General features: G+C 41.1%; 1 protein-coding gene across 2 annotated transcripts in view; it reads left to right on the top strand.

Moving 5' to 3' along the window:
* ANOS1 (anosmin 1) overlaps nt 1-21,397 on the top strand; it is a 175,900-nt gene that overhangs the window by 127,410 nt on the left and 27,093 nt on the right. For both annotated transcript variants that reach the window (XM_037899891.2, XM_037899902.2), the window contains exons 7-9: nt 7,019-7,224; nt 10,655-10,799; nt 18,072-18,227. In XM_037899891.2, the coding sequence (XP_037755819.2) occupies nt 7,019-7,224; nt 10,655-10,799; nt 18,072-18,227 (507 nt within the window). The remainder of the gene's footprint in view (nt 1-7,018; nt 7,225-10,654; nt 10,800-18,071; nt 18,228-21,397) is intronic.

Below are 21,397 nucleotides of genomic sequence, written 5' to 3'. Positions count from 1 at the left end.
TGGTTCTCACTTGTGACTTTTGTCTGAAATAAAAATCTTTTAAATCACAGAAAAACGGGAGATGCCCAAATATTTAGACTTTTATGGAGGTAGTTTTGTCAGTTGTCGTGGCGATGAGTGTCATAGAAATGTCTATAAATAAAATTAGATACCAGTATTGGCATGTAAAGACATTAGAGAAAGTAATGATACGTTAGCTTTAGATAAAATGGAACAGATCCTCTGCTGGTGTAAATTGTCATAGTTCCATTGATTTCAGTGGACTCCATTGACTTAAATGGAGGTATGACAATTTATACCAGCTGGAGTTCTGTACCTACATCACAATCTCAGGAAATATTCCCCACCTCCAGGCAATATTTTATTGCTACTGTCCAAACAGACAGTATTCATATTGCCTTCCGCCTGCTAATCTGTCTTCACAGGATTTATTCTAATAGTCCAAATTTTTAAGAAACTTCAAACAGTGCTAGATTTTTTTAAAAATCACCAGTCTAGAGAATTTTTACCTCTTTCTCCCTCAATGTGAAATTTCTCCAACCAAAAGTCCAAGGTCCAGAATGATAAAAATTAAAAATGTCACCGCCATTTTTTTTTTTAGGACCACAAAATCGGTACACAAAAGAGAATACTCTGAAAATATGTGGTGTTGTCACTACTGCTGGCATGTGACTTAGAAGGGTGACATATAAATCCCTTAGAAAAGAAGAATTTTTTCAAGGAACGTAGGATCAGATCCTCAAAGGAATTTAGGCACCTAAATGGAGTTAGGATCTAGGACTTAGTGTTCTGAATGAATTTTTCATGGAACTCTGAAGAATGGTGTTAACATTCCATTTCAGCAAAAGAACAGCTCTGGTAGCATCTATTCCCATTCAACTCTTCACTTCTTACCAAATGCTTTTCATTACACTGCATGTTTGTCCAGCTGGAGTGTTGGTTTCTGGTAAAGCCATAGCAAATGTTACTTGGTATAGCAATGTCTTCCACCAAGGTTTTGTAGTTATAAAAAATACTCTGGGTGAAATCCCGACCCTGTGATTCAATGGGAGTTTTGCCTTTGGCTTCAGTGGGCCTGGATTTCACCCCATATGTTTTCATTGATGAAATGAAAAAAAAAAAATAGGGACATTTCAGGTTTCCTGAAAGTTCCCAGGAGGTGGTATATGAAAAAACGACATAGTCACTTTACAGGATTGACCAGATTTAGTTTTGGGTACCGGGCATTTTTCTATACATAAAAATATCCATTACCAGCAGTCCTGCCAGGCTAAAAGCAGAAGCTTTATCCAATTGGGAAGGGGAGAGTCCCAGCTTCCCAAAGGGACACACAGCACTTGTTTCTAGCCCTTAATGAGCCTGAGATGACAGATTTTAAAGTTGTCAGAGTTATACATCTAGAGAAGCTATTTCAGTTCATTTTTAGAATTTTTTTATGAGCTCCCTGAGCCCTCTGCAATTGCACTATAAAAACGAAGCCACCAGTCTTTATAGGTAAAGGGATAAAAAAAATAGCCTCAATAACCTTTTTGTATCCTTCCACCTGCAAAGACATACTGTTTAAAATACTCTTAAAATAATTCTTCTGTAACATATACATAATAGTGTCATGTGGTTTACTTGACACTCACATGAGATGACCTGTATAATTCACCTATGGCTTTGCCATCATGGGCAATATGATGATGATGATGTTGATTTATTGGTATTATCATAATGCCTTGGAGGGCATCCAGCATTCATGCTGATAAAACATTTGTTTCTCACACCACCGTACAATCTACAAAATATGTAGTTACAAATAAATAGCGAAAACTTTAAGTCAAACAAATATTTGTCCTTAGGAACAAATTCAGAATTTGGCCCATAGCACTCAAATCATGAAACGTATATTTGTGAACCATATATTTTAATTGATTTCAATAAATTTCCTTGTGATATGACAGTTGTCATGTACAGATTGTTTTAACATATGTAGAAAGTAGACAATAAATTATATTAGAGCACAGTCCCCGACATTAGTTTAAGATTAACTAGGGAAATACATCACTCATAGTTGTTCTTCCAATATACATAGCTAGATTAATTATGTACTTAAGACTGAGGCAGTGGATTCTTCACAGTTAAGGAAGTGACTATAAGGGCAACACTTCACCTGAGGGAAAAAAGGAAACTGGTTTCCAAGAGAGCTGAAAGATTTTGAGCAAGCGTGAAGAAATGAGGAATCCTCATTACTAGGGAAAGTCAGCTTGAATTGCCCAAGTCCAATAACTCAAGTATGCTTGGTAATTTTTATAACCAAAAATGTGGTTGAGTGAAATATGTGAGGAACAGGAGCAGCCATTATTATTTGAAATTCCTTTTTAGTGACATTAATAAGCCATTCATTATTTCACATCTGCTAGTCTTTAAATAGGAAATGCTGTCCTTATTAATTGTGATCATGTCAGTTTGCATCCCCTAAGTGATGGAATTTTTCAGTAAAACCATTTATCCTGGGGATTATCTGATGAACTTTCTGTGCCTGGAAAGTTCATTTAACAGCTCATTTACCATTATAAAAACACTCAGGTGAATCATGCAGTAAATGAATGTCTGGTGTCCCTTTTACACACCTCCAGCTTCATTAGGCCTACAGTTCACATGCAAAATGAGTCTTTTCAAACATATTACTTTCTTTGTTATAAGCTAGTAATATACCTTGACGTTTGGCAAACTGTGTTATTCTAGCTGATATGCTTTTAAATTTGTGTAAATCTTTCTTGTTTCACTGCTTTACTCTGGATCAAGAACTTCTCTTTTTACAGTTCCATAGTGTTTTGATGCTGATGATGTTGGGCCAGAACAAGCATAAAAAATGAAGGAAAAATTGTCTTGTTTCACTAGAGTTTGCCATTTAAAATATTGGCCAAATTCACTCCTTGTATAAGTCGATTATCTTCATTATGATGTCATTTCCCTTAATTCAGTCCCCTTGTGCCCATGCATTATGATACAGTCTTTAATTCCATGATCACACACTTTTTTTTCCTCAGGATCTCTGCCTCATTCAGTGCACAGGATGGACCTGCTCTGGAGATGAATTGGGGTGTGTAGTAAAGGAAGTTGTTTTGTGTAAGACCCCAGCTAGGGTGATCAGATGTCCCGTTTTTAATGGGACAGTCCCATATTTAAGCCCTCCTGCAGGTAGCCCACTTTTTCTTAAAAATGGGCAAATTGTCCCATATTTTCAGTTCCCTCCTCCCCCATCAGTACTGGCGGGTCCTGTTGCTGGCCTGATCCCTGCTCACCAGCCGCCCGCCCACCAGCGGTGTGTGTGGGGGTGCAGTGGCTGACAAGGGGGTGGGTATGCAAGGCTTGTGGCGCTGCGAAGACGCAGTACGCAGGGTCGGCCACTCCCCCTGCTGGTCCGTCAGTGCAGCCCCCGCTGTGTGCCGGCTCTTGGCCTGCAGGGCCCTGCCCCCATCCCATTTCTGGCTGGCCCAGTGCCCCGGGAAAGCCCAAGACCCTCTGCCCAGGGCGCTGGCCAGGAGGAGCTGAGCTCTGCATGTGCCAAAGCCACGCACAGCACTGGCACGGGTGAGCCTCTCCACCCTCAACTAAGCTCTGGAGTGGTGTGGGGAAGCGATTTCCAGTCTGTTCACACCCCGAACCTGCAGGCTGCACAACAACCCCTGGGGCAGGGACTTAGCACCCTCTTCACCCATTTTCCCCCCCACCACACACACACTGGGTCCTGACCTCAGGGAGCACGGGGCTGCTCCATCCCCTAGGTACCTTCACCTGCTGAGCCATTTCTGACTGGGTTTACTGAAGCCCCTGCAGTCAGATTCCCTGGGCCCTGGTGCACAATGCATCCTTAGGGCATTAACCCCTTTCTGCCCACACTGTAGCCGGGGGACAGGAGGCGGCTGGATTATGTCAGTGGTCAGCAGCAGCCTGGAGGTGTTAGCTGCCTTTTGACACTGCGGGCAGGAAGGGACAAGCTGCTTCCAGCCAAAGGGGATGTGGGGAGAAGAGATGAACTCTGGAAAGACACGGGCCAGGTCATTCCTTCTCCCCCTCCCTCCTCTTGCAGCTGGAAACCGCTTCCATCCCTTCCCTCCCGCACGGTGCCGAAAGGCTGCTGCTGGCCACATTCTTATCATAGAATCCTGCGTGCCTCCCCGCCACACACACACGTGTTGTCTCAGGAAGATGCGGTGCCAGGTACCCAGAGAGCCAGGTCCGTCCCAGGGGCCCAGCCAGGCATGTAGGGAAGAGAGCACTGGTCAGGAAGAGTCGCATCGGTCAGTCACCCCCCTGTGTGAGAGAGGGGTATGGGAGTGTCTGTGTGTGTGTGTGTGTGTGTGTGACCCCTCCCTGTGTGAACCCTAAAGCCTTAAAGAAGGTAAATAAAAAGAATCCAACTATGCAGTGTTTCTTTTTAACAGGTGCTCTGTCAACTCGATGTTAATTTGAACGCTTGTACTGCATAGTTCTGATTGCCGTTGAACTTGCTTGAATACGAGTAAGTTACCTCGTGTCCTGTATTCAGTATAGGGAAATATGGTTGCCCTAATCCTTGCAGAAGTTGGGAAGTGTGTAGTGAATGAGATGGGATTGCAGGAAGAAAAAGGAGGGCCTTCTGGTTAAGGGAGCTGATTGCTGCCCTGGTGAATTGGATTTTATCCCACCCTGTGGCTCAGAGTTCCTATGTGATGCTGGACAAATCACTTAAACCAAACTTTTCACAGGTGGTCACTAATTGTGTGTTCCTCATTTTCTGGCTGCCTGACTTGAGACTCTGAGGTCTGGTTTACAGAAGTGCTGAGCATTCACAGCTGCAACTGAAGTCAATGGGAGTTGTGCTTTGAAGTTATAAGGTACTATGTGATGCTAAGTACTGTGAAAAATAGTTCATAGGTATCTCAAATAGGGCATCCAAAATTAATGGATACTTTTGACTTTAATCTCTCTGTGCCTCAGAGAATAAAGGGAGATAATACCAAGGGTTTTATGAGTCTAGAACCATCCTGTACACTGACTGAGGCAGGAGTCCTGTGGAAACAACAGTATATGATCATGTAATTAAAAACTGTCTTGTAATGCATACACACAAGGGAGCCAAATTAAGGTTGCACAGATAGGAAATGTCAGAATTAAGGTTATCTTTTGAATTCAAATCATATGACTTCACTATTCTTGCTGCCTGGGTGCCAATAGGAGTGTCACTGGATGTACAGGAGATACCGGTTCCCTCCTATCATTTTCAGTGCTAGGCCTTACACTGCCCCTGAGCAGCTAGGGCACACCTTATAGGGAATGTACTTCTGAGCCACTGCCACCCAAAGCACAAACATGATCACTTGCTCTTTGGGAGTTCAAAGAAATCATTTCAAAGAAAAGATTACCAGAATTGTTTAACCAGGGTTAAACAATGTATTTTCCCCTAGTCTCAATCTTGGAAACATCTGGACCATTTGGGCTGAAATTTCGCAAAACTATTCAGCCTGAGGCAGACACTTCACATGGAAAATTTCATCCCAAACACTTAGTTTGGGAAAGTTATAAGATCCTACTTTTTAATTGCTTATAATGGGAAGTGTCAGGCAAGCTTAATAATAAGTTGTGCTACCAGCCCAACTGTAGTATATGGTCCTCCTAATCAGGACCTCCTCCTAATTCTCTTCCAGGATCTGTCACTGACTTCCTGGCCTAGGCCATAGTTTGCCACTCTCTCTGTGCCATACTGTCCTAGTTGCAGACAGCAGAACTGCCAACGCTGGACGCCTCCTCTGCATGAAATTGGGGGTGGTGTTGGTAGGACATGCTTTGAGAGAGTCCTCAGCTTTTGAATTCACTCTCCTGCGTGGTGAGGAATAGTCCATATATTGACCTTGAGGTAAATCTTGAGGCATGCCCTCTTTACTCAGGATGTTTTTGGAGAGAAAGGAATGTGACAATATTGGAAGGATGTTATAGTTATTTCTGTGGTTATTTTCAGGTTTTGGGGAAGCTGTTTTTTGGCTGTATTTTTAAAATTGTCTTTTTGTTTTAAATTATTTAACTTATTTGTATTACAAATCCAAATCTATAAAATGGCTAGAATAGCACTTCCCTACCTCAAAGTATTGTGAGACTTAATTTATATTCATAAAGCTCTTTGAGATCCTTGAATGAAGATGCTATTGCTGCCTAGATTTTAAGGTGATAGGCACGTTAGAATCGTGTTGGCTATATAAATCATTGAGATGGTTCTTGGTTCCACAAATACAGAGGCAGTTGCAGGATCCACATTACTTACCAGAAATTAAAATAGTAGGCCTTGTAAGATGCAAGGATTTGTTCATTGGTCTTATTTATTTGAAATAGAATGCATAGATTATAATGATGAGCATATAGAGTATTATTAGCTTTCTGGGTTTCGACTCCCTCTGGCTGGCAGGAAAGGAAGAGAGATGTATCTTTGTTGTTTTTACTCTAAGGAAATGCTCAAATACTATGGTGCTGGGCACTGATATGAGAACCTGGAAGGATGGACAGATAGGGGCATACATAGATCTTATCTCCTGAGAATTCCCTTAGGAAACTGAAGAGAAAAATTCAGTATTCTACTCTTCATTCCTGGAAGGAAGTTAATTTTTCTCTTGGACCATCTATAAAACATTTTTGTCTTATACAGTTCCTTACATGTGTTTTGCATCTCAGCCAGAAGTAAAATCTGTAATATATTTTTTTTTATTGAACATCATAATAAATGTTCAACAAGACTTGCAGAATAATGGCATAACTAAACCTAATCCCAGAATGTACATTTGAAAAGAGTTTGGATTCCAAGTGGTATAATTTACAAAAGTTGATGAAACATATTCAGTTGTTTCTTAAGAATGAAGCAAACTTTGATGATAGCTGGTGTTATGAATTCAGCAGTTAAATCTGTAGAATAGTTACTGAGAAAGGTCATCTTTACTTAATCCATATTACTTCATATTCTTGGGGGGGGCGTTGTTTTTGTTTTTGTTTTTGTTTACTCCAGACCCATCTGCTCCACCAGCCCCAGCTAATCTCAGAATTGCCAACTCCACTACAAATAGTGATGGAAGTGTAACTGTGAGGATTGTTTGGGATCTCCCGGAAGAACCTGATATCCCAGTGCATCACTACAAAGTCTTCTGGAGCTGGACAGTCAGCAGCAAGTCTGTCATCCCAGCTAAGAAGAAAAAAAGAAAGACTACTGATGGGGTAAGGAGCAAACTGGAAAATGAGGCACAAATGCTCCTACTCAGTCATGGTATATGAAAACATATTTCTGGTTTAAAAAACAAAATTGCGCTGTACCAAATAAATGTGAAGTCACATAAATAAATAGGATGGAAAGGTGCATTCCTTTTTAATTTACAAGAAGATCACTCTGATAGTTTTATAGCCAGTTTTCTTTAGAAATAAGCATTGCTATTGTTCTGTAGAAGTCAAAGGGAGGAGCAAGTGTTGATTGACAGCAGAATTGAACCATATATACAGGTGGAACTATTTTAAGTGTCTAATTCCAGATAAACTGGAATCTATTGTAGATGTACAATTAATATATAACACTAATTATTTCTCTAACATAAGGCTTATTTTACTGGAAGCCTCTGAATGATGGAATGCTCATTCAATAAAATGTCACTTATAGCATAGTTTTCATTATATCAAGGGAACTCTGGAAGTGATGTTTGCTCATATCAGAGAAATTTATGATGGGTTAGTTACCATGTAGGTCTAAGATAATAACAAAATCCTTCTTAAATAATCCTACTGTACCAATACGCTGAAATATTTCCATAGGAAAAGATTAATGTCAGCTTCTGAATTGATATGTAACGCATTGGTTTAACGAAAAACTAGCTGCCGTAATCCCTTTAGGCACATTGCATTTTCTTTTTATAAATAGCTTTATAGGTAATAGAAATAGAAACCACTAAAGGCCATGGGACAGACTCTTGTCTTAGTTACATTAAGAGCAACATACTAGCAATATATTACATTCCTGATTCTTCACTACATCTGAGAACGTAGTGCAGAGTGTTGGGCCACAAGGAGGTGATTTCAGCTCTCTGATCCTCAGCCACCTGGCCCTAGTGGAAGTGAAAGCAGCAGGGGGCCTACTCTAATTTCCGCTGTGACAGAGGATCAGGCATAATGGAGCTCTGTTCCCTGGAATCACTCCCTGGAACACCATTGACACATGCCCCATTCCCCTCACACTGCAGATTGGGGGGCACCAGAGTTCCACCAGCAGAGAGTTCCCCTATGCAAGGGCAGTTCACTAGCTATTTCCAGCCATGTTTTACATGACATAAAGTGGACTTAGTGGACCAGAGACTCTGGTTTTATGTCGTGTTCTTCAATTAAAAATTCACTTTCAAAGCCCCATGGTAAAAACACATTGAAAATGAGAGTAGCATTCCAGGGTATCTCTGCTTTCTTATAACCACTGTGTATTCCATTGGTGACACCGGAGTAGAGCTGGCATATAAAAGGCAGGTAGTGAAGTCTGAAGTTCCCAGGTAAAGTACTATAGGTCAGAGATCTTCAACAAAAGAGGCCCCAATCCCAGGGATCCCTACCCAGGTATGTAGTGAGGCTGTCCTTTAAATCACAAAAGGAAGGAAATTCGAAATAGAAATGGATCCTTAGTTTGAATTAAAACCACTTTAGATGTATGAGTAGAAAGTGTATTACATCAAGATGTTTTAGAAACAGATAATAAATAAAACCTTGCTCTTATATCCAAAAGCACTTTACAAAGGATTAAGTATCATTATCTCAGTTTTCCATCATACAAGATGACACGTTTTTATGTTAGTAGGTCCAAGTTCTGGCCTTAGGCTTCAATGAGAGCTGTGAACATATCTTATGACAACCAAGCACATACATCCAAAAGCAGAGATTAGCCCCTAGAATAACTTTCCTTTTACTCTGAGGAGAAGTATCTCATTGTGCTTTGTTCTTTTACAGCATACTGTGAAAGCTATAAAATGATAGTAGTAAAGGGGGAAATTCCCTGATGGAACTCCACTGAAGTCAGTTCTAATCAATGATCCATTAAAAATTAGAACAACTTTTCCAAAAACCAAAATTGCACATTTCTAGACATGGAGAGATGTATTCCCTGATTTGATAAGATCACTCAAACTTTTTAACCAATTTTGCTTTTAGAAATAACCCAGTCCATGCTTTTATGATTAAATCTATATGAAGTCAGTGGAATTGCCAGCAGAGAATTTGGCCTACAATATTTTACAATGAACAATGCCACTACATGAACTGGGGAAATCAGAGCCTTAATCAATTTTATAAATCGCTCTCAGAACAAACCAAGTAACGATTGTTAATTTGCAATACTTTTACACGTACTAACATACTATTTGGTGTTAAATATGACACTGCATGGTTGACACGCCACTCCTAGTTGACACAAGAAAGCTAGACAAGTAACAAGGAATTCAGAGGAGTCCTTGTGGCACCTTGTGGGTGCGTCACTACAAAAACTAATTTTCCCCTGCTGATACTCACACCTTCTTGTCATCTGTTTGAAATGGGCCACCTTGATTACATTGAACTCATTAGCACTACAAAAGTTATTTTTCCTCCCTTCTTGTCAACTGTTGAGAATTGGCTCATTAACACTGACCCCCCACTTGCTAAGGCAACTCCCATCTTTTCATATGCTGTGTATTTATACCTCTCTACTGTATTTTCCACTCCATGCATCTGATGAAGTGGGTTTTAGCCCACAAAAGCTTATGCCCAAATAAATTTGTTAGTCTCTAAGGTGCCACAAAGACTCCTCATTATTTTTGCTGATACAGACTAACACGGCTACCACTCTGAAACCTGTCACTCTGAAAGGAATTCAGAGTAAAAAAGCAGAGTCAAATTTGTGCCTGACGAAATATACAATGGGTGCATTTTTAGGAATAAATCTATAAATAAATGCAAAGAATTCAGAAAGGCTGTGTCTCTTGTTTGCAGTCTTATGGGATTTGTTTTACTTTGTGGATTGTTAACTAGAGAATGAAAATCCAGTTCATGAGCCTCTCCATGCGGTGACATTGGAGAACTGAGTTGTTGTGGGTTGTTTGTTTGTTTCTTTTCTTTCCCTAACAAAGATGAAAAGCGCTCTTGTTGGTATTTTAGCAACAACAGAAGCAAATAGAAAAATATTGTTCAATATACTGCACAGTATGTTCTATCTGTCCTCAGACTAGCTGTCTCTAGACAAAGCTTCCTGTTGCTTAGCTAATCGAGTCTGTCCAGGAGCTGGGAAACACAAAGTTTAGATTTCACTGGCCAAAATCTTTTTGGCATCAGAAAAACTGGTTATACATATAAAAAGAAATTTAGTCTTGGCTTAAAACAGCTGATGCCTGTATTTACTAAAGACAGGCAAGTTCTGTAGACATCACTAAGTTTAGCATTTTAAAAACTACACACAGAACAGAGTCCAAATGAAAGAGAGCATGAAATAAAAATCAAAGAAGAAAGCAAGTTGAGTTCTGGTGAAATTTATAAATTCTTTCTCATTCCAAGAAGAATTTTGTGTGCCTAAGACAACAGGCCTGCTTTTAATTTAATAAGAGCCAGCAATCCCATAACTGTTCTGTGTGTATATTCTCTTTCACTATAGTCCCAAAATTATGTGGTCCTGGAGGGACTGCAACCCAACAGCAACTACATGGTGGAACTGCAGGCAGTAACATACTGGGGACAAGTACGACTAAAAAGCGCCAAGGTGTCTCTCTATTTCAGCTCAACTCAAACAACTATTAATAGTAAGTAACTGCATCCAAAGTCCTCTTACACTCTGTTTTAACTGATGATTTCTCAGATTTCAAAAAATAAATAAATCACCCATTATAGGTGGCTGTATTATAGCATGCCTCTGTGGTCTTGGTCAAGTCACTTAACTTTTCTGTCTTCGTTTCCTCATCTGTAAATTGGGGATAATAAGTCTTATCTACCTTGCCTGTTTTGAAAATTACTTACAAAAATAAACGTGTTACACATGTGCATATTTGCAAGATCAGGGTCATAGTGTTATATTAGTGCTAAAATTCCCCGAAATACACATTAAACTTCCCAATAAACAGAACAGAAGCAAATCCCAGACCACTGGCTTAACTGTACAATTTTCCCTTGCAAAAGTTTTTAAAATGTTGGCAACTTCAAGTAGCCCATAAATTCAGATCTTAGCGCAAATTTATATATCCTGTGGATTCGGACAAAGGATTGATTCTCCTACTAGGATCTTAAAATATAAAACAGTGTCCCTGGTTGGCAAGAAGTTAATCCCAAACTTGTATCACATGCACAGCACTTACCTTCAAGATGAAGTCTTGAGGTATTAAGTTCTTTCTAAAACTAAACTCACGTGCTAAACAATACAGTGGAAAAATTCTTCAAATCCCGAGGGGCCTATACTGTGACACTCAATCTTAGTTAAATACTCTTTGAATAATAATTTGTCTAAGGTCAAGGTCAAGATTGATCTGCCCTTCCAACTGCCGATGTGTCATCTGATTAACCAAATACAACCACTGATGCTTATGACAGTAATAGTTTTCAGGATTAGACCACAAACAGTTTCCAAAGTTTGCCATTTTACCCATCTTTGCTTTCCCCATCTTTCATTCCTTTTGCATTAGTTTCCCTTTTATGTTATAAGCAAAATGAAAATTAATTGCAACAGTTTTTCTAACTCTTATATCATTCTGTATTCCAGTACTGAATATTCTGATTGCTAATGTAGGTGGACCGCTCTGCAAGCATGTTCAGTCTATTTTGGATGCAAATAAGATATATTCTATGTATACTGAGATATAAAGGTTGACAACTACGCAAGAACTCCCATTATAAGCAATGGTGCTTTCCTTTTCCTGAAGCAGGAGGGAGAGACAGAACTGAGTTTCCTTCCCCTTCTGCCTGCAACACACACACATTATTTTTATATGAAATGAGTCAGTTACATTTGGATATACCCCAAAGGATTATTTTGCTATCTTTCTTCAAGCCCTCAGGCTAAATCTGGTTATACAGATGTCATTGCTGTGAGTACCAATAAGTTGTGCTTGGTGTGTGTATGTGGGTGGGTACGGGGAAAGGTTGAAAAATTGTTCAGCAGGCCCCAGAACTGCCAGCCCCAAGCTTTCAAAAAGTATATGCCAGGCTCTAAAGATTATCTTAAAAAATCATGAGATTAATAGTAATTATTTTTGGGGGGGGGTTTCCATTCTGGTTTTTGAGCTGTTAGAGTTCATGTTTTTAAGCTTTTCTCCGCAACCATGAGGGTTAGAAACTTACACCCAGATCCTCAAAGGCATTTGGGTGCCTAACTCCCATTGAAATCACTGCTTTGAGGATCTGGGCCTTACTTTTTTAAAAAACGAAAGCAGAGATTCTCACACAATATTATGATTCTAAGGCTTTTTAAAGAAAATCAACAAATATTGTGAGACTTGCCATAAAATCATGAGAACAGGCAACACTGAAACATATGAAAATGCTTAGGCTAACTCTGGATGAAGTTAGCAAAGCACAGCAAATTAAGGGCTTAGTCTTAGAATCATAGAATCATAGAATATCAGGGTTGGAAGGGACCTCAGGAGGTCATCTAGTCCAACCCCCTGCTCAAAGCAGGACCAATCCCCAATTAAATCATCCCAGCCAGGGCTTTGTCAAGCCTGACCTTAAAAACTTCTAAGGAAGGAGATTCTACCACCTCCCTAGGTAACACATTCCAGTGTTTCACCACCCTCTTGGTGAAAAAGTTTTTCCTAATATCCAACCTAAACCTCCCCCATTGCAACTTGAGACCATTACTCCTTGTCCTGTCATCTGCTACCACTGAGAACAGTCTAGAACCATCCTCTCTGGAACCACCTCTTAGGTAGTTGAAAGTAGCTATCAAATCCCCCCTCATTCTTCTCTTCTGCAGACTAAACAATCCCAGTTCCCTCAGCCTCTCCTCATAGGTCATGTGTTCCAGACCCCTAATCATTTTTGTTGCCCTTCGCTGGACACTCTCCAATTTATCCACATCCTTCTTGTAGTGTGGGGCCCAAAACTGGACACAGTACTCCAGATGAGGCCTCACCGATGTCGAATAGAGGGGAACGATCATGTCCCTCGATCTGCTCACTATGCCCCTACTTATACATCCCAAAATGCCATTGGCCTTCTTGGCAACAAGGGCACACTGCTGACTCATATCCAGCTTCTCGTCCACTGTCACCCCTAGGTCCTTTTCCGCAGAACTGCTGCCTAGCCATTCGGTCCCTAGTCTGTAGCGGTGCATTGGGTTCTTCCGTCCTAAGTGCAGGACCCTGCACTTATCCTTATTGAACCTCATCAGATTTCTTTTGGCCCAATCCTCCAATTTGTCTAGGTCCCTCTGTATCCTATCCCTGCCCTTCAGCGTATTTACCACTCCTCCTAGTTCAGTATCATCCGCAAATTTGCTGAGGGTGCAAACCACACCATCCTCCAGATCATTTATGAAGATATTGAACAAAACCGGCCCCAGGACCGACCCCTGGGGCACTCCATTCCTCCCATTGAATTCAGTAGAACTTTTACTATTTATTTTCATGGGAACAGAATCAGCCCAGAATTTGTTAGCAAAATCTCTTTACTGGTTATTCAGATTGTAGTAACAGATCACAAAACTGGGTAGTTCAAATGTAAGCAGAATATTGCTTGTCTTATAGCAAAGGCATGAATGCAGAACTGCAAAAGCCAAATGCTCTGAGTTATTGTGCTATCTGTCCTCGAAGCAAGGCTCATAGTGGCAATATTTGATATGAGCAAGATTCTAAGAAAATATGGGACTGGCAATGTGTAATTGAAACACATTTCACAATTCATCATCATCATAGTGAAATTCTGGTTAAAAATGCTTTTACAATTAACCCCAACTATGTAAGACTTAGCAGATCTGTTGCAGATAATAAGTAGATTTTGATCATAAAACTAATCAAGTGAGCTTGAATTAAAGTAAAAACTTCATAGAACAGTGTTAACCATGTAAACTATAGACACAATGATACATGATCAAGCAGTTAGAATATTGAACTGAGATCAGGGACTAAAAGTCCTGTCCTCGGATACTGGCTCACCGAGTGACTTTGCATAAGAAACTTCTTTCCCCATCTATAAAATGGGGATAATAACATCTACTTGTCTACTTCAGAGGCATCTTGTTAGTCAGTTATGTTGCATAAGAACTTTGAGGTTCTTTGATGAAAGTTGGTATAGCAATGCTATGAATTAGTATTTAATGTTGTTAGATAGTTTTCAGCACAGTCACTGGGCAGATTGTGATCTCTCTTCCATTGGTGTAAATCTGGAGTATCTCCTTTTTGTTTAGATTCTGGATTCAGACTGGTTTCACTAACGTCAGAATCTGGCTCACTGTTTTGGGCACTGTTGCCACATCACCAGTGCCCAAAAATGCTTCTAGAGTCTGTGTTGCACTGAGCCTCTGCAGTCTCACTGCTGAGTTCACTAACAGGTCGTGTTGCTGAGGAGGAAGGGAAGGAGGAATGTTTGCTTCACTTTCCTTTTTTACGCTTTGACACTTTTCTGCTTCCAGATTCCAATGCAGATCATATTTGACTGACTAACAAAATCTTTACCAACAGGGGTTCATTTATCCTAAACTGCATATCTGAGTTTTGTGGTTTCAACAGTTACTGTTCACTTCAACGGCACTCATCACCACAACTAACTTTAAATTCTCTTCTACAGTTTCTTTGGGATAGTCTAATCTCTCCTGGACTCTTTTACCCTCTATAGCTTCAGAAAATAGACTGGATTATATTTCTGTGAAGTCTATCAATCTCATCTCATTTCTTTTTACTCATGATCTATTTCATATTACTTTGGTGAATTTTTAGGCTATTGCTTTGACTGGTTTTATAGGGTTTTTTAAATCCAAGTACATGACAGAGCTATATTTCTGGTTGGTCTCAAATCTCTGTTATTGTCTTTAGTAATGTTGACCTTAGTAGATTTGCACACAAATATTCAAGAACATTAATTAAATTAAAGCCTGTGATTTCATTTTGACCACAAATCAATTCAATTCACTTTGATTCACAACTCTTTATTCATTTTTTTCATGAACAGTTGCATAAACAGCTTGCGTGCACATGTGTGTGAGGATATTCATGGAAAGTGAAATATTGCATGACTATTATGATTAGTTGTTATTTAGTCATTCGTGACTTAAGTGGAGCTACATCAATTTGCATCAACTGAGAATCTAGCCCAGAGATTTTTGCACTATATCTTGGTTGCTGTTGTGTATGAAAGTAATCAGTACGTAAAATGCCAGAAAAATATCTATTCCAGACCATTTATTCCCACACTGTAAAGTGATCCAGCAAACATCACTGTATGATATTCAAAGCCTCTATAATTTGGTTGTGAGCATTATTTTCCCTTCCTGTTGTTTGTTAGTATTCTACTCTAAATTCACTGAGAAGAGGTAAATGAAGATTGGATGAAATGTCAAGATTGGATGCTTTTTTCTAAAATATATTCTCTAGGAATTATTTTGGAGAAGTTCTATGGTCTGTGTTATACAGCAGGTAAGACTAGATGATCACAATGGTCCTTTCTAGCCTTGGAATCGATGAAACTAAGAAAGCAGAGCTGAATTTCAGCGGGAATTTGGCGCTTCATTCCCTTAAATTCAGCCTGTGTCCCATTATAGGGTATATCACTAGTGCCTGATTCTAAAGGAGATATCATTAATTTACAGAGTATTTTTGCTAAATAAATATTATAATTTCTCATTGCCAGAGAGACACTTTTCAAGGATATTTAGAGAGATAGGGTGGCTGAGGTAATATCTTTTACTGGTCCAACTTTTGTTGGTGAAAGAGACAAGCTTTTGAGCTACACAGCACTGTAGCTCTAAAACTTGTCTCTTTCACTGACAGAAGTTGGTCCAGTAGATATTACCTCACCCACCCTGGCTTTCTAACATCACGGGACCAACGCTGCAAATAACTTTTCAAGGATGACAAGCCAAATTTTACCTATTTATGACACATTAGAGCATGTCTCTGTAACGGAGCGCGTCACTCAACACCACAGCACCTCCTGCTGGCCATCCTGGCAATTAGCTCTGGTTTGCCAGTGCGCTTTCATCTAGTGGCATCTTGCTCCTGTCGTTTCTGTTGTCAGGACCCATGTCACCCTCAGGACTGCGGTGTCCTCTTCTGGACACACCTGTCCAGCTGTGCCCCACTCAGTTCCCCCCCCCCCCGCAACTTCCAGGAGGGCCGGCAGTTCTCTAACCAGCCACTTGCCTCAGTGGCAGGCTGCAGTCCAGGGTCTATCCACCTGTGTCAGTGGCAACTGGGGCCAAAGGGGGGAGCGGGCGGCAGTCACGGTCTGCATCACCTCCAACCCCCACCATCTGTTTCCCTGGGCCATTTTCCCCACTGCTCTAGCACCTTCTCCACCCTTGTATCAGGGCCTCAGTCTGGCAGGGGTTGGCCAGGAGCTCACTTATGCTCCCCTGACCTGTCCAGCACTGCTCTGACCATGGTGCTGTCCTCTCTCCTCGAACTCCAGGGAGTGACTCAAGCTGGTCTCTTCAGCAGCGCTTCTTATATGGCCCAGCCTGGCCCTGATTGGCTGTCTCTCTAAACCTTCTCCCGATTGGCTGTCTCTACAAGCCCTTTTCTAATTGGCTGCCTCCTGTATAGCCTCCCAGGCCTGCTATAACCCCTTTTCTGCCAGTATGGGGCAGATACCCCACCACAGCCTCATAATCTTGAAAATCTTTTTGGTTCCACCAACTACAGAAAACAAAGGACTTGATCCAAAGCCCAGTAAGGTAATTGAAGTTAATGGAAAGATTATCATTGACTTCAGTGGGCTTTGGATCAGACCCTAAGGGGTTTTTCCATGCTCAGGAATGTATTATTTTATCATTCCACTCTGCTTCTCTGCTTCATTTTGTGAAACATACAACATGAACACCTCTTTCTGAAGTGATAGATATGTAGGGATTGTCTTATTCAAGCCCTTGATTGTTCCCAAGAATGGATAGACGAATAGAGGGAAGAACTAGTTGTAAATAAGGCAGAACCTTCAAATTTACATTTTATCCAATTATTTTAATTAATAAATCAAACCTGAGTCTCCTCTCCTTTCTTTGCAATATATTGTTGATTCCTCAGCAGCTTTTTGATCATTTGCATCTTTACTTTCTATTTAAGTACTGTAATTAATTAAATACATCATGTTTCATAATCAGATGTAAATATTGTCCGCTAAATTCGAATTTGCAACTTTCAGGTAGTGAAAGTGTTGATTCAAAGCTTGGATACAATACTACTGTTTTTAAACTGAAGATGCCTGGGGTATATTTAAATTCTGTTCCTAAATACTGACATATGTTAGTAAGCTGTTTCAATGTAAAAAGGCATATTTATTTTAACGTAGCACCTACACCCTGTAGGTTATATTGTATACTGTACTTGTGTATTGTATACTGCATTTGTGTGTATTTAACTACTGTGTGAAAACATAGCACCCAAAATGTTATACAAAACTACAACTACATATAATGCCCATTAGAATCTCAAAGTATCAAATATCAACATTTCTTGCTCGTAGGATTATAGAATCGTAGGACTGGAAGGGACCTTTAGTGGTCATCTAGTCCAGTCCTCTGCACTCATGGCAGGACTAAGTAGTAAATACTTTTATTAAATTAAATTAAATCTAAGTATAAATACAGTAGAACTTTGAAGGAAGGGAATATAGAACTATGGAACATTCTTACATTAAAATAGATTTAAATACTCTTAAAACTGAAAGAATATTAAAGAACTAATTTGCTTATTTATCCTTGATGTTTTGTATATTTTTTGCATTTATTTCACTCAGTTTGGGCAATGAAACAAGAATGGTTAGTTTCTGTCAGTTTCATTTTCTGACTCTCAAACACTATTAGCACAATGCTTTAATGTTTAGGTTGCACTGTATTAAACCAAGATATTTCCCGATGGTGTTGTATGTTGCAGAAGAACAGACCTCTCCAATTGGGAAAACCCGGAAAGGACTAGCTGATCCTCTTCCACCCTTTCAAAGAAGAAGACCGGCTCGTCGTCTTGAAATTGGAGCTCCTTTCTATCAAGACAATCACCTTCAGATCAAAGTCTACTGGAAGAAGACAGAAGGTTTGTTGAAAGTTCTGACTTTAAACAGGGACTACAATGAACCCATCTATGTCAAAGGTGGAGAAGCTCTAACACTGATATATTTACAGTGAACCCCATCAAGCAGTTCTGCCCCCAAAATATCCTATTTGCTTGGCAAGCCCAAATACAGAGAAACCACTGCTGATCATTCTTCCTGGATGGTGAAAGGATACACAGAGAGAATGCACATCTCCTGTGTGTTGATGAGCAGTGCTATGTGGTGGTATATAAGGAAGGGCTTTAGGGCACAGGTTGCAGGGATGCAATGTATTGTGAGAAGAAAAGTGATGAGGAGGAGGACCCCCCTCGCCGCGAGTCCTGGCCCCTCTCCATGGCCCCATCCCTGTTCCTCCTCTTGCCCCGTGGCCAAGCCGGAAGCTGGATCTGGGCAGTGGTAAGAGCTGCCCAGGGAGCTCGGGCTGCTGTGGGAAGCACTGGACCCTCCACCTGCTCTGAGTGGCATTCCCCAGAGGGTGGGAACACAAGCCAGGGACACCTCAGCCCCCCACCCAGGGCAGGTGGAGGGTACAGGACTCCCCAGGTGGCTCTTACCACTGCCCAGCTCTGACTTCCGGCCTGGCCAGGGGGCAGGGTCTTGGGGGGGAGAAGAGGAGCAAGGGGAAGGGCTACAGAGATGGGTGGGGCCTTGTGCCCCTCCCCCCCCAGTTCTACCGAGGTTCTGGCACTCCTGCTTGTACTCCCCATCCTGAGGGTGCGGAGAGGATTCCACACCCCCTTAAAGTGCCCTCTGTAAGATTTTCTGCCGGGGGGTAGAATTTGGCCTTATGCAAAACTCCCATTGAAGTAGATAGTGGTTTGGTTGAGTGAGGCCAAAAGGCCTCAATCTGCATGTGGCATTCCCATTGAAGCCAGTGGGACCTCTCTGTAGGACTGGGCCTAATATCAGGATTATAAGAAAGTAAAACCAGAAAATGAATGTAAATGGAGAGAGAATAGGGTTTCCTGGCTGCCCTGCATATGCCCATTTTCTGGCCTGCCTCCACCTAAGTTTGGGACTGTGCTGATTGTCAACAAGGGTCATGCACCAGGACTCAACACAATATCTGCCAGCATATGCACTGGAGTAAATGTGAGTGAGCAATACATTCTGATAGCAGGAAAAATCTTTACTGGCTTCATGTGTTTTATGATCCCCTGCTTCTCAGTAAATATAGCGCCTAACAACTTCTTTTATGTTTTCATCTTTCCTAAAAGACAAATGCCATAAAATGTAAGTGTCTAATTAGGTTTGGAAGCCAAAAAGGGCTTAGCCTTCACTGCCTTCCAGAATCAAGTAGGGATTGTTACACAGTGTATCAGTTTAGTACAGGGGTAGGCAAACCTTTTGGCCCGAGGGTCACATCTGGGTATGGAAATTGTATGGCGGGCCATGAAAGCTCACAAAATTGGAGGTTGGGGTATGGGAGGGGGTGAGTGCTCCAGCTGATGGTGAGGGCTCTGGGGTGGGGCCAGAAATGAGGAATTCAGGGTGGGAGGGGGCTCTGGGCCGGGGCAGCGGGTTGGAGCACAGGAGGGGGCTCTGGACTTGGGCAGGGGGTTGGGGTGCAGGCTCCGGATGGCACTTACCTCAAGCAGCTCCCAGAAGCAGCAGCATGTCCCCCCTCCGGCTCCTACATGGAGGTGTGGCCAGGTGGCTCTGTGTGCTGCCCAGTCCACAGGAGTCTGGAGGCAGAACTTGGGGCGGGGGAGCGTGTGGAGCCCCCTGGCTGCCCCTACATGTAGGAGCCAGAGGTGGGATATGACGCTGCTTCCAGGACCTGTTCGGAGTCACAGCATGCACTGAGGGGGGCCAGCCCCCGACCTGCTCCCCGGCTGGAGCACCAGAGTGGGGCAAGCCCTTAACCCTGCTCCCCAGCAGGAGCTCGAGGGCCATAGTTTGCCCACCTCTGGTTTAGTACAATGATCAATATCCCCACACGCAGTTACTTGAATATATGCTAACAATGATAGTGGTTTTGCCTTGTAGCTATCTATAAATGTGCATCTCAAATTAATGTCCACATAAAAATACATTAAAATAAATACCAGGTCTGAAGTCACATCCTACCAAAGGAATGATCCCTTTTCCTCTTGACTTTTGCAAGTGATTTTTAGGAACCCTGAAGATTCTTCTATTCATCATTGAAATTACCCTTATCTTAGCTTCTCACATCCAGGCGCTTTCAAATCTTGGTGCTTATTTCTGCACGACATTTAAAAGATCTGGCTGTTCCACTCTATGCCCACAATTAAACTGTTCATCATCTCCTGACTTGATCATGTCAGCCTACTCTTCTTTGGCTGTACAATATCCACCTTGCCCCCCATTCAGATTAATTCAAAATGCGATGGTTAAAATCATCTTCCTGACCTGTGAGTGTGATCATGGCTCCCTCTTCTTCACCACAGCAGATTCCAGCATCTTGTCTGTCAGGGATGCCTATGAATTTATATCTTAGTATTTAAAATAAATAAATAATGGCTTTAAATGATCTATTCCACCCACAGCAAGATTATGTAACTGTATATGCTTATCACTGTTACTGTTGTCCTCGCTCTGATGATTATAATCACTCATTGTTTTTAAAATTAGACTGAAAGTTCTTTGGGGGCAGGGATTCGATCTTGTTTTGCAGTTCCGCAGGTCCCACTATGATAGTGCCTTACTCCTGAATGGCCTCTGTTACTTTAATACAAATAACAATGAAAAGAGTTGTAGAAATCAAGCTCATGTCTAAAAGACATGAAATGGAACACATGGTGGAATGAAACGTTAAAGTAAGTATAGATCAGAAGTTTTCTACTCCCCCTCAAAACTCTATATTGTTTTTGGGTGCATGTTTTTTTTTTAAATATTCTAAATCTAACATTTTAATTTATTCAAGGAGCATAACAAATTCAGTAAAAATAGAGGTCTCATGACTTTAACAAGAATTTTGATCTTAGTACTGATGTCTTGGCCAGATAACAAATAAGAGAAGAAATTTACCGCTGCAGGTGCAAGTGGCTGTGGTATTCTTCTTCACTTATTATCATGAAGTTGTGAAGTGTTGCAGTGACCTATATTAAACAGCTCTCATGCTCCAAATCAGAGATGATTGTGTTTAATGTGTTTTATGTTTGTGATGATTGTGTTTTAATGGTGGGTG

Source organism: Chelonia mydas, chromosome 1 (assembly GCF_015237465.2).
Source record: "Chelonia mydas isolate rCheMyd1 chromosome 1, rCheMyd1.pri.v2, whole genome shotgun sequence".
NCBI lineage: Eukaryota > Metazoa > Chordata > Testudines > Cheloniidae > Chelonia > Chelonia mydas.
This window is presented reverse-complemented; position numbering and strand designations above follow the sequence as displayed.